Source organism: Cryptotermes secundus, unplaced genomic scaffold (assembly GCF_002891405.2).
Source record: "Cryptotermes secundus unplaced genomic scaffold, Csec_1.0 scaffold468, whole genome shotgun sequence".
NCBI classification, from domain to species: Eukaryota; Metazoa; Arthropoda; class Insecta; order Blattodea; family Kalotermitidae; genus Cryptotermes; species Cryptotermes secundus.
The window spans coordinates 1,034,114-1,047,257 of record NW_019721526.1 but is presented as its reverse complement, the minus strand read 5'-3'; the positions used below and the strand labels follow the sequence as shown (position 1 = coordinate 1,047,257).

Genomic DNA, 13,144 nt, shown 5'->3' with positions numbered 1-13,144 from the left:
AGTGTATGGGGTAGTGGATTTATAGATCCACATATTCTTGACTTCGGTACTGGTGCTTAACTTCACGCCTCAGCCACTTTACCCCTGTGGTAAGAGCCCCCCAGTAACCATTGTGTAGGAGGCTGGATGGGCCCGAGAGCCAGTCTGGACGTTGTAGAAAGGAGAAAACTCTTGCTCCTGTTGGTACTCGAATTTTGGCCAATCAGCTATCCTGCCTGCAGCCAGTTGCTATACAGACTGCGATATATGATTATAAAAGGGATAAATGGTGCACTTCAGTGCATTGTGAAAAGTAGCTAGCATTATTGTGATTGCAGTGAAAATATTAGTCCAGCAGAGACAGTTCTGTTCTTGTCTTGATTCTTGAATGTTTCAGATACTCATCTCAGTCTTGTGTTGAACTGAAAACACAGTCCTTTCACATGCCTAGTAATAAATAGTTTTACTTGATGGTATTAGTGTATTACATGCTTAGCCCTGGTGCAATTTTGATCTTTAGATTGCATATAATATGTGGTATCATTATGTTAATTTATTTGTTTCAATCAAATATAATTTCTAGATTGTATTTCACCCTGAATTCTTGTCATCTACAAACCCTCTGTTCGGACTGGACTATGAGGAATTTGTTCGAGGTTGTCATCTTGGTGTTTTCCCCAGTTATTATGAACCCTGGGGCTACACACCTGCCGAGTGCACAGTGATGGGTATCCCGTCTGTCACCACCAATTTGTCAGGTAAGCAGTAGTGATCAAGTGTAAAGCACACTTTTTAATCTCATCACCACCGCTGCCCCCACCACCACCACCGCTGCTGCCACCACCCCTGCTATCATCAGCAGAAATTAAAGAGTTAACTTTCAAATAAGAGACTCTTAAATTTTTAAATACCACAAACACAATATCTCACCTTCAGATCCGATCTTATATGGATTCAATATTATCTACTTATCACAACTTTGTTTCTATAAAAACCATTTTAATATTATTGTCTTCTCTTCCTTGTCTTCATGCTTCTCACTTCCTAACCAAAATTCTGTTTGTGTTTCTTATTTTCCCATTGCGTGCTACATAATCATGAATAATTCCATTCAGAATCTTACAATGTGACATCCTTTCCAAGATCACTTGAGTCTAATATACTGGTATATGCACACTCTCACCTGTATTGGCCCAAATGTATAATTAAATCACACAGCATTTATTGTAATATCTGTCACTTCTAGAACCAATATTATGCACCTATGCCATTTATCATGTACTGTCATGGTATAATGCAAGGAATACTTTGATCTTTTATGGTACCTTCTCAGCCGCTTTCTCAGGATATGTGGGAAAATATAATGATCATGAAAAAAATTGGTCTTTGATATTTCGATGGATTTACACTCAACTAATGGAATATACATACATACTAATTGGGAGCGCAAAATAATGATAACAATAACATGCCAATGTTCATAGGGCTAAATAAAACAATACAAAAAACATAGGTGCCACAAGAGGGAAATAATGCAGGAAAGAAAAAAGAATTATGTTCTCAAACGTATGTATTTTAGTGTGAACAATGAAAATGCAATATCATTGAAATATTTTGACTTAAGAATTAGTGAAGTGTGGCATTTTCAAAAAGTGAGCAGTTGCCTGAGTAAGGCTGAAATATGTAGCAGTTGATTGTGATTTTAATGTTGTATCAAATTAAGGAGAGATTATGAAAAGACAGAAGTGGATGTGTAGAATGATATTGAAGAGGTGAACTGCCTTCAGATGGGCCTTGTGGGAGGGGGTGGGTGGGGGGCAATGTTGTGATTTTCCTGAAAATTGGTGTGATGATTTTGATTAAATTTCAGAAATTTATGAAGATCATTTGACTAAATAAAACTGCATATGTGGTATCTTCCGGAAAATAATGGTATGCACATGACTGGCCAAAACACCAAGTGTTGATTTTGTTGAAACCAGCTTTAACTGCCAGACTGATTCAGTAACCAACAGTATTCTGTGAAGCAACAGTTGAATGTCAGTCACATAGGAGATAGTGTGTGCACTTTTTTCTATCATCCTTGTAAATATTGATAATTGAGGAAAGAATGTCAACGAGCAGTCACTTTTTCTCTGCCAAAAATCTGATTCTCTTGAAATATATAAAGGGTTTAAAAATCGTAGCTGAAAATAGAATTGTTTTGGTATTTGTTTTAGAATATTTTAATGTATAACAAAGACCAAAAATCCTCATTCCTTGAAATTTACTGTGTGGAACTTTAAGATATTAATTTTGTTAACATTCAATAATATAATCATGTTACAAACAAANCACATATACACGGTGCCAAATCCCAGAAGACTGCTTTCTTCAAAAATATAATGCTTTTATTGGAAGTTTGAAGGTTTCCTTTATGGTGTGGTTTTATACAGTGACCAATTTGTGGGACAGGTTTTGGTTGCTTCATGCAAGAACATATAGCTGACCCAATGAGCTACGGAATCTACGTTGTGGACCGACGTTTCATTGCACTTGAATCATCAGTGCAACAGCTGGCCCATTATATGTATGACTTCGCCAAACTCAACCGACGTCAAAGAATTATCCAACGTAATCGAACAGAGCGACTTAGTGATCTGCTGGACTGGAGAAACCTTGGAATTGTAAGTTGAGAAAAATGCTTAGTTCATGAGTGCAGCTCATCATTCCTCTGTGACTATTTGTGCATGTGTTATTAGCTACATATTTCATAAACACGTGTGTTTAACCCACAAATCAAATAAAGATGTGACATTACATAAACTACAGGGGTTATATAATGTCAAATTGAATAGTAATGTATTGATTGAATTTCAAAGGATGGAAAAGACAGCCCAGTAGAGGTTTATACACACCAAACTTTTACCTGGTCTGGCCTGAGAACCATTTTGCCCAACCTAACCTGAGCCCAAAGTTTAGCTTCAGGTATGTTACCCATACCTGACAAAAACCTGACTTCCTTTATCATGGCCTGTATTGAAGCCCAGTCAGTTTATAATCTGTCTTGCTGTTGTATTTCTTTTAATGCAAAAATTCCAATAATTTTTAATTAAATATTTAACATTGCTCCAAGAACACCTGACGTTATTTTGGTATTTGAGGACTTGTACAAAGATACAGGATACCAGATTTGTGAGGCGTTATCTCTGACCCTCTCTGGGATGGGGCAGTTGTGACCCTTTGCACGAAAATCAAATTGAGATTGTTTTTTGGAGCCTGACTGGATACTGCAGAAAAATAAAAACATTTAAATATTATCTCAGCCCACCAGTTGCACTGTCAAGAGGTCTATATATTAGCAGTGCATCAATCAAGTTAAATGTTGATTGAGTGACCTTGCAACATGCTCGTCATGCAAGCTGTTTTGTTCAAAGTAGATCAAATGTTCCATTTAGTTTTTGTAACAACTACTGTGATCAAGTGTTTTGTTTCCTTTTCCTATTTAGTATATTTGGTATGGAGTCGGTAAAGGAAGAAAATGTTTGCTTTAATCTTTAAGTGCCAAAGTGCCCTGTTCGGGCCAGTGATGAGTATGGTCGTCATGGCCAAAGTACCCTGTTTTCGCCAGTCGGGCATTTAAACTCTGCAAGTGGAAGCGCGCGCACACAGTGCTAGTAGAATCGCATGCACAGTCCTAAATATTTATTTTTAAATGTAGTAATTACCAGACAGACTCGAGTAAAACCATAATAGAGGAATTAAAATGATACCTAAGTGAACAACAACAAAAAAGAGTAAACATATGAGTTATGCCCAAACTCATCCATGAGCCAGTACTTTTATTGCAGATTCTGCAGATTAATGTGTTAAAAATATAAAGTAAAATTCAATGTACACACCTTTTTTCTTCTTATTTGCTTGATGTATATATAGGCTGAAATGAAATTACAGTATTTGATTTCAGTATGAATGCACAGAAAACAGATCAAACTCTGTATATCAGCCACAATACGACTGTCTGTTCATGACTCTAGAAAGGGCAGTAATCTCTCGCAGCTATAATGGAAGGTCTTAGCACTGAAGAAGGGACCCCTCTATCTTTCTCTTGAATTGCCATTCTTTCATTCTTCTGTCCTTTAGTCAAAAGATTCGAAAATCCGAAGAGTGTAAGCAGTGCTAGCAGAAGGCCACATGATTTTATTGCTTCCATCTGTTTTATGACACCAGGGACTGCTAAAATTTGTCAAGTGTTACAAACAGAAATGAGTTTATAATGCAGAACAACTCTGTGAAGAACTAGGAAACCATTTTTGCAGTACACATCAAAACTTAAAAAAAGGAGAGAGAGAGAGAGAGTATAACTCTTTGTACAAAAATTTTCAAATCTTCCGTTATAATATGCGACACTATGTTCTTTGCTGATACAAATTTAATTCCATCCATTTATCCTAAAAATTGAGTTAAGATACAGCATTTTTAAACACAATGCTTAAAATTGTTTAAGCACCCTAACAGGAACATACATTTAAACGCAAAGTAGCAACGGGCATTTAAATAAACTCCAGCCAGCTCAAGCTTACCACCATTTCAGAAGTCCGGTGTTTAAAGGTTAATTTCTGTTTCATAGTAGCGAAAACACAAGTAGCTTCAGAAACCCACAGCATGTTTCGTGAAGCAAACCGCGATGATGCGTGGAGTCAAACGATGACCTACAAATGGTTCAAATGTTTTAAAAATTGAAGAAGTTCAGCACATGATGATGAGCAGTCTGGCTGACCTCCAACTTCAAGATCTGAATTTCTGATTGCGCAGTTGAGAAACATTATCCATGGAAATCATCAACTGACTGATAAGTTATAGTAGAAGTTGGAATATCCTCATGGCATATGGTTTTAATGAAGATTAGGAATGCATTGGGTCCCAGGAAAATTTGTGCCAAGACTCTTGACTGATGATAGAAACAACGATTTTCCATCTCCTCTGGAGAGCAAATGACAATGAAAATCTTTTAAAAAATTTCATTAGAAGTGAGGAGGCATTGCGGCTGCTGCNTCCCCCCCCCCATCAAGGCATTGTGCATTATGAATTCACTCCTGAAGGTCAGACAGTTAACCAGGATCAGGAAGCTGGCTCTTCCATTATGATAATGCGCCTGCTCACACAGCAGTGTCAGTCAGACAATTCTTTGTGAAGCATTCAATTCCTACCCTTCCACAAACCGTCTTTTCACCTGATCTATCCCCTCCTGACTATTTTTATTCTCTAAACTCAAATTTGCCCTTAGAAGAAGAACATTTGAGACAGTGGAAGACACCATCACTAATGTGCCAAACGACTTGAAGGCAATACCACAAACATCATTTGAACAGTGTTTCCAAAAGTAGAAAAGGAGGTGAGAGAGGTGGATTGCTGCACAAGGGGACTGTTCTGAAGGGGATAATATTCAGTAAGTTCTAACTGAAGAAATGCATCTTTATAGACAAATTTCGGTAACTTTTTGAATGTACCTTGTACTTGAAGGTGATGAGTGTATATATATGTCTCAGGATTACTCTTATTGGCACTGAAATTGCAAGACTTTTGACTTAAATGTGAACTTCCAATTTTTGTGACATGATAACTTAAAACAGGCTGGTGTTTTACATGCTGAATGGCACCAATTTTCTCGTTAGTAGCTGTATCTTGTACTTCCAGAAATTATTTCAGTATTTCACTTTTATTTGGTCTGTGTTCATGATAATGACTATGTAGTCTTTATTATAATTGCAAACATAACTACTGTTAGTTCCTCGGAACTCTAGCTGTGGTAGAGGGGTCATACCATCTCTTGCGGAGCTGGGGGAGTAGTCTTATCAGCTTACGTCAGCATGGGTACTACCAGTTTTGAATGTAGCGTCTTGGACTGTGGTCAGGTGTATAGTATGTTGTTTTGCTTGTTAGTTTGTACCGGTCGTAGCGATTGCATTACGTGATGTTCGTGTCACTATCATGGCACACCGACTTGCACGGAACAATTCATAGTGAGGCCAGGGAAGTAATAGCTAACTCCTGGTCTCTGTAGGCAATGTTTTCCGCTTGGGGAGTAGCACTGAACATCACCACAGCAAGCGTACAGCTTTGCATGCTCCACAACAGCGTTTACCTTTCTGCGCGGCTAAAGTTACGAGGCACTAACTATAAACACTTGAAACACCCCTCCTTATCAGTTTTTTCTTTCGGCTGCTTTACTTCAAAGTAGCTGAAGTAAAATGAGACCAGACTCTTCCAGAAATACAGCAGTCCATAAGTACTATCCTGACGTATATTGTTCAGCACAGTCACAGAAGCTGGTTGAGCTTGTCATTGGTATTTTGGTCCCTCCTCTGTTAATCTCATTTTCTCTGACAGTGACTGAGGATTCCCAGTCAAGTTGCATGTGCAGTCCCATCATAACTCTCTTGTCAATTCGCAGTACACAAGTACAGTCACATCTCTGTATGCTGGTGGATATTTTTCTGTCACATGAATAAGATGAGTGGTACTATGAATGTGTGTGTGTGTGTGTGTGTGTGTGTGTGTCCCCTCCTAAATAAAAAGGAATGGCCAGATGAAACTGGAAATGGCCTCTATGAATTTCAGTTGCTATCATTTCAACCATGGCCAAACTCAAACATCATCAGTGGTACCACGCCTAAGGGTCGGGCTGAGGCCTCGTGGCCAGGCATGGGCCCATTCAGTCCTTAAGTACTCATGACATATTTCAAGATTCTTTGTCAACATTAGGATGGAAAAGGCTTTAGGAAACCACAAAAGAAAAGACATCAGCCAGAGCAACTTGTGATTCAACTGATACTGAAACTGGTTACCTGCAAAATGCAAGTCAGATACTGTGCCAGTCTGTGCTTGTGTCCATGCATGTCTCTTGTCCCCTTAATTTCACTTGATGCAGTTTTCTATATGATACATGATTTTACAAGCAACTGAACTGTTTCTTTGCAGTATTACAGACAGGCACGTATGAAGGCTCTTCAGAAAGTTTATTCTGACTTAGATATGGATGATGATGCTTCTGTGGGAAGGTTCAATTACCCACGCCCCATTTCAGAGCCTCCCTCACCATCTTCATCACGCCACACCACACCAGCAGCATCCCGGCATGGTAGTGATGATGAAGATGAAGTTGATGATGAGAAGGAGGTGATTATTTATTAGCTACATTAGCTAACAAATTAGCAGATGTTTTCTCTTCACCATTTTAAAAAAATGTGATCACATATTTACATAGTAAGAAAAATTCTTCTGGAGTTGTTTTTACATCACAGGTGCCATATTTACTTGCTTAACTTGTGTGTCTGCATAATTTATGAATCCTCAAATGTGGATGCCGCTCACAGTAGCCAAGCAGTCTAAGGCATGCACTGTCTTTGCTCGCTCGGAAGCCGAGATTGTGGGTTCGAATCCCACTCAGGGCATGAATGTTTAGTTTGTGTGTGTGTGCGTTTTTCTGTGTTTGTCTACAGGTAGAGGCCTTGCAATGAGCTGATCACTCGCCCAAGGAGTCCTACCATGTGTGTAAGATCTAGAAAAACCGAAGTGAACGGAGAAGTTCATGGAGGTAGGCCTAGGCCCACTGGGGCTGTAGTACCAAGGAAAAAAACACGTGGATAAAAGAAAATGTTTGTTGTCTCTTTTAATGTGTCATAAATAAAGCATGTTTCCTTTCTTGTGTTACTCTGACTGCAATATGTCAGTCATTTCCCATGACCTCATAGTGAGTAGAGCTATTGGTGGAGGAGGAAGCCAATTTGCTGTAATTGTGCTCATGAAGAAGTTCTTACTTTGAAGTAATTTTATTTTATTTTATGCTCTTTTAAGTACAGGAATTGTTATAGTTCCCCTGCATTCTTCAGGTATATAACCAGTTCCCAAGAAGCATTAATTAAACTAAATTACATTATCATTAGTGGAATGGTCCTATTTAAATTAAATCAGTATTTATTCCATGTGTGCAGGGAATTTTCTTATTTTTAAATTGTCTCATTGCTATCACTATCTTTTCTAATTCAATTTTATGTATATTTTCATCATTTTAGTTACTTGATTTATATTTATTTTATCTGTGTTTGTTTCAATTTCTTCATTATTTCATTCGCTGTCTCTTGGGGACCATAAATATTATACCTTCTTTCAGACTTTTATTTAACACATCCCTGTCTTTAATATTCTCACCTCCTTTGTCTTTCTCATGTATGTAGTATATGAAGTTCTGTTGGAAAGTTGCTGGACTAGGTCAAAAAAGAAATGCTTGCTTAACTTACTCAATTTTGGCTGCCATCTCTTTCAAAATAGTCTCCTTGAGAACATACACAGCAATCCCATTGTTTTTTCCATGCTTCAAAAGCACCGTGGAAGTCATTTTCCTTAATATTGTTTAGTACCACCCTCTGGATGTCAGACACTGTTTCAAAACGTCCCATCAGTTTCATTTTCTTCAATTTGGGAAACAAGGCGAAATCACAGGAGGCTAAGTCCGGAGAGTGGGGAGGATGGGAACAATAACCATGTCGTTAGTCACAAACTCTGGTTTTCAGGGATGTGTGGGCAGGTACATTGTCGTGATGACAGAGCCAGTTGTGGTCACGCCAAAGTCCCAGTCTTTTTCATCACACTTTTTCTATCAAGTGTCTCAAAAGTCACAGTAAAAGTCAGAGTTGACCGTAGTGTTAGGAGGAGCAAACTTGTGGTGAACAACAATGCGCATGCTCTTTATTGAACTCTGGACCTGCCACGCCTTTTTTATTTACTCTTGGTGAGTGTGGGCCATGTAACCATCCTTCGGTTCTGCTAGCTGCGGTAGAGCAATTCGACTCCTCTCAGGGCGTGTTGGCTGGCCACGACTTGGGTGATTAGTGGGGCTTTAGGCGTAGGGAAGTCACCTCAACACCAACTATATGGAGTCTTTATTTAATTTGCACTAATTAAATAGAAACAGCCCCGTAGTGGTACACTTCACAGATTCGTGGATGTAGGCTTACTTACTGTTCTGGGACGCACACTTAATAGTCACCACAGGGCGTGTTTACAGGGATCAGAACACGTGTACCCCTGGTGAAGGTAACTTTCAAAGTCCTCCTTGCCAAGCACCCTCTGAATGGTAAATATTTGCCCTGGTTACCCAAAATTCGGACAAAGGACCTCCCACTTCAGATGATGATTGGCTGGACCGGGCAGACTGGGAGGTTACTTATCATTCTCCTCCAATTAGGAAAGCGAATATCCACTAGTGTACAGTTTAGGGGTGAACTTCACCACCTGCTGCGTGGCTGTCAAACTGAGATTTTGGGGTAGCAGGAAATGACGCTGTAAATTTATGACTTCCCCTGTCAAGTTTAGAATTTCTAAAGAACTCGGCCTTGTTTTACGCATTAAATTGACTGATTTACGAATGGGCAGCTGGCTTCAAGCTTGACCCGAGCCGCTTGCTGCTTGTCTCAGGGGGAAAATTTCAAATTGTGAGGTGAAAGTGAGGAATTTCACAAAACCCTAACCATACACAAACATCAATTGACCTTCCCATAAACTGGACAGTTCCAGCTATTCTGCTGCGATGATTGTTGCTTCGTTTCTGGATCATAACCGTAAATCCAACTTTCCTCACCCATTATGATACTAGAGATAAAAGTTGGGTCCTCATTAAGCTCTCATAACTCAAGACACATGTTTACATGCCCACTGCTTTTGATTATTTGCCAAGAGTCGGGGAACAAACTTTGCGGCACTGCAGCACATGTTCAAATTTTCTGTTAAGATCTCCTGGCAAACTCCATAACTCATTCCAGCGGTATATGTGAGCTCAAGGATTGTTTGGCAACTACAGTCATGGATGAGTTACCAAATTCTTTCAATATTTTCTGTTGTTTTGCTGGTGCTTGTTTGCCCTGAGCATTCATCATCTTGAACTTACACTCGACCGCCCTTCAAGCATGAATGACATTCAGAAACTGCTGTCTAGCTTAAAGAATTTTCTCCAAAAGCCTCACAAAGCATTTCAAGGGTTTCGATAGTGGATTTACTGAGCTTCACACAAAACTTGTTGCGGACACATTGCTCAATTTTGCCACCCATCGCAGACAAAATGAGACACAAAGCCAAAAAAAAAGCATTTGTGTAGAAGCAATGCATGTTCACAGTGCAGTGTCATATGGCAGACTGATGCATTAGGCTTGCAAAAGTGTGACCTTGGCTTCCCCTCTCATCTTTCTGGTAGCACCTCGTATGTGAGGTATTGTGCATCATGAAGAATCAGTCTTGAGTTGCACTCCATCATTTATATATACATTTGTTTATTTAAATTCTTTAAAGAAGTTTGTCTTTTTATGTAGCCATGGCATAATTTTTATTATGGGATATTAGGAGACTTTTCAAGGTGTCCTCAGGTTACTAACTGACTGTTAAGCTTTGTCACTGATGCATCACACTGTCAGGATGGTACATGTTCAGGTCCATCAATCCTAACATTGCACTGGTGCCGTACCAAACACCATACAATTAAAATCTTGTTACCAGTGCCACAGTAGTGGGAGATTTAAATCCAATTTTCTAGGACAACCTTGATTGTCCTAGAAAATTGGATTTAAATCTCCCACTACTGTGGCACTGGTAACAAGATTTTAATTGTATGGTGTTTGGTACGGCACCAGTGCAATGGTAGGATTGATGGACCTGAACATGTACCATCCTGACAGTGTGATGCATCAGTGACAAAGCTTGACAAGGACAACCTTGATTGTCCTAGAAAATTGGATTTAAATCTCCCACTACTGTGGCACTGGTAACAAGATTTTAATTGTAAAATTATATTGTAAATTGTAAATAAAACTTTAATACTTCTCCACTGTATAATTTTTTCTATCAATATTTAATGATCGTGATTGTTAACTAGAACCTGCATACACCATTTTAATGGAGTTGTATTTTGTTGTACATTATTCAGGGGATCAGTAGAAACCAATAGTACTTTTAGTTGTATGAAATGAACTGAGGCTAGGTGCAGTGAAGGTATGATTTATTGTATTTCTTGTTTCTGTCTGCATTAGAATTTTTTTTTTTAATGATTATCTGTATTTCCAAAATTTGTAGCAAAATAAACCATCTCCATGGAACAGAATCCTTGAGAAGCTAGCGGTCACCCAGCTACTCAAGAAATCTCCCACATTTTATGGAACTTGAAGGGTTGTTACCATTTTCACAATACCCCATCAGTGGCTCCTGTCCCTAGCATGCATTGCAAGTTAAACAAAGGAAATAAATATCTGTTTTTTTTTTATTGTAACTCAGTTGCATATTTGGACCTAAGAAAGGGGTAGTAACATGAGGGTTGGGAAAACTACCTAATGATGATTTTTATAATTGTGCCTTTTACCATGTGTGTGTTCCTAGGTGAAGAAACAAAGGAAGGTGAGATGATTTATGCCTTTGTGAAATAACAGATGTATTCGAAATTTTGGTTGGAAACTCTGCAGGGAAGATACATACCACTTGCAAGACGTAGACAAAGTTTGGAGCATAATATTGTAATTGATGTTAAGGAAATGGGGTGTAAAGATATGGGTTGAATTGAGTGATTGAGGACGGGGTCCAGCATTTTTTCTGTCATTTTCGATGAAATTTACTTCTCAATGAAAATTAAAATTCTTGATGAGTTCATTAACCATCAGTTTTTCAAAGAAAGCCATGCCTCATAGGCTTATGAGTTGTGTTGTCGCAGTTTGTTCTAGAAGCTGTCACTTTCATATCCTTGAACTGTCAGGCCTGATAAGATTACTGTTAAATCTGAATGGAGTTTTCTTTTCTTGTTTCAGCTGGAAGAGCTGGGTGTAAATAACGTTGACCATGTGAGTCGATAAGCATCAGGTATTAATACCATGTAGAGCTTAGCAGAAACAGACCATTCTGTTTCTGTTTTGTTGCGGGATAAAATATTGTAAGGTGTAGTCTCTTGACAGATTTGTATTCTCCTTTAGTAGCCACATGTCTCAACAGACTGCAATATTTGCATACTGTTTTACAAAAATCGAAATATCAGCTACTTGGAATGAAACTGAGCTACTGGTTATTGACGGTTAGTATATATCTTTTACCTCACATACATTGCAAAAAGAAGCATAGTTCATATTTACTTATTCACTCTGAATTACATAGAATCATATGTACAGAATATTGGTTCATGTGTTCTGTTTTCTCAGTAATTTATTACCATTTTCGTTACTATGCTCAGATTTTAGTCTGAGATCATTTTGCTGCATGTCTTAATTAACACTTTCAGGCTCATATGAAAATTCATCAGATTACCCTTGCAGCCCAGCCATTTTACCCAGGGCACAAGGTTTTTCAGCTTAATACACGAACATATATAATAATAATCAGTATTTCTGTGAACATTTTAATATCGCCTAAACTGTTCTTCATATATGTTGTTTTAGAGTCTTCTCTCAACTGTGGAATGAACTATAGGAACAAACTGTGACTCTTGAAATACTTTGGAATGTCTGACCATTGGCATATATTAGAGGACAGATATCAGAAATTTCTAACCATGGGTCTGTGTTAAAATGGTGCACTGTGGGTATTTAAAATATAGTATAATGATAGTATTGCTGTGAAGTTTTAATGCATTCACTGCTATCTAGGTTGATTTAATAGTGTCAGAATCAGTTTAACCAGACTACATGGTGTTATATCCCACAAGATATAACTGTTCATAACCACCATCATGAGGACCTCAAGTCCTATGATGTAAGTCTGATTGGCACACCTCTCCTTACAATCTGAATAAAATTGTGATAAATTGCACCATGTATGAGCAGAGGTTACTTTGAAGGGTCATTTAAATCACTGGACATTACAAGCTTCCTACTATTTTATTTTTTCTTTCATTTTTCCCGCCCTTTGTCCTTTTTTATTTACACCACACATCCTTTTAGCATATGATGATAACTTGAAACTTATATGTATGAGATATGCAGTCATTTATGAGGTCAAAGTTTCTGGTGCACAGTAGAGCCTTTGTTTGTGTATGTGGGTTCTACCAAAGTACAGTCATGGCAAAAAGACTTTGAGAACCAACAGAAGAAAACATGGCAGAAGTTAGAGAAGACAATGAAAAAGGTATTTCAGAAACATCAGTTAACTTAGGTTAGCCAGA

At 38.3% G+C, this 13,144-nt stretch overlaps 1 protein-coding gene across 4 annotated transcripts in view; it reads left to right on the top strand.

The window, feature by feature from the left end:
• The window catches only part of LOC111875539 (glycogen [starch] synthase), a 38,981-nt gene extending 26,121 nt beyond the window's left edge, over positions 1-12,860 (top strand). For 3 of the 4 annotated variants that reach the window (XM_023871869.2, XM_023871868.2, XM_023871871.2), the window contains exons 10-13: positions 563-737; positions 2,434-2,645; positions 6,940-7,137; positions 11,802-12,860. In XM_023871869.2, coding sequence (XP_023727637.1) covers positions 563-737; positions 2,434-2,645; positions 6,940-7,137; positions 11,802-11,846 — 630 coding nt within the window. In that variant the 3' untranslated portion in view covers positions 11,847-12,860. The remainder of the gene's footprint in view (positions 1-562; positions 738-2,433; positions 2,646-6,939; positions 7,138-11,801) is intronic. The other variant, XM_033755857.1, reaches the window with a different exon arrangement.
• Positions 12,861-13,144: the final 284 nt, after the last annotated feature.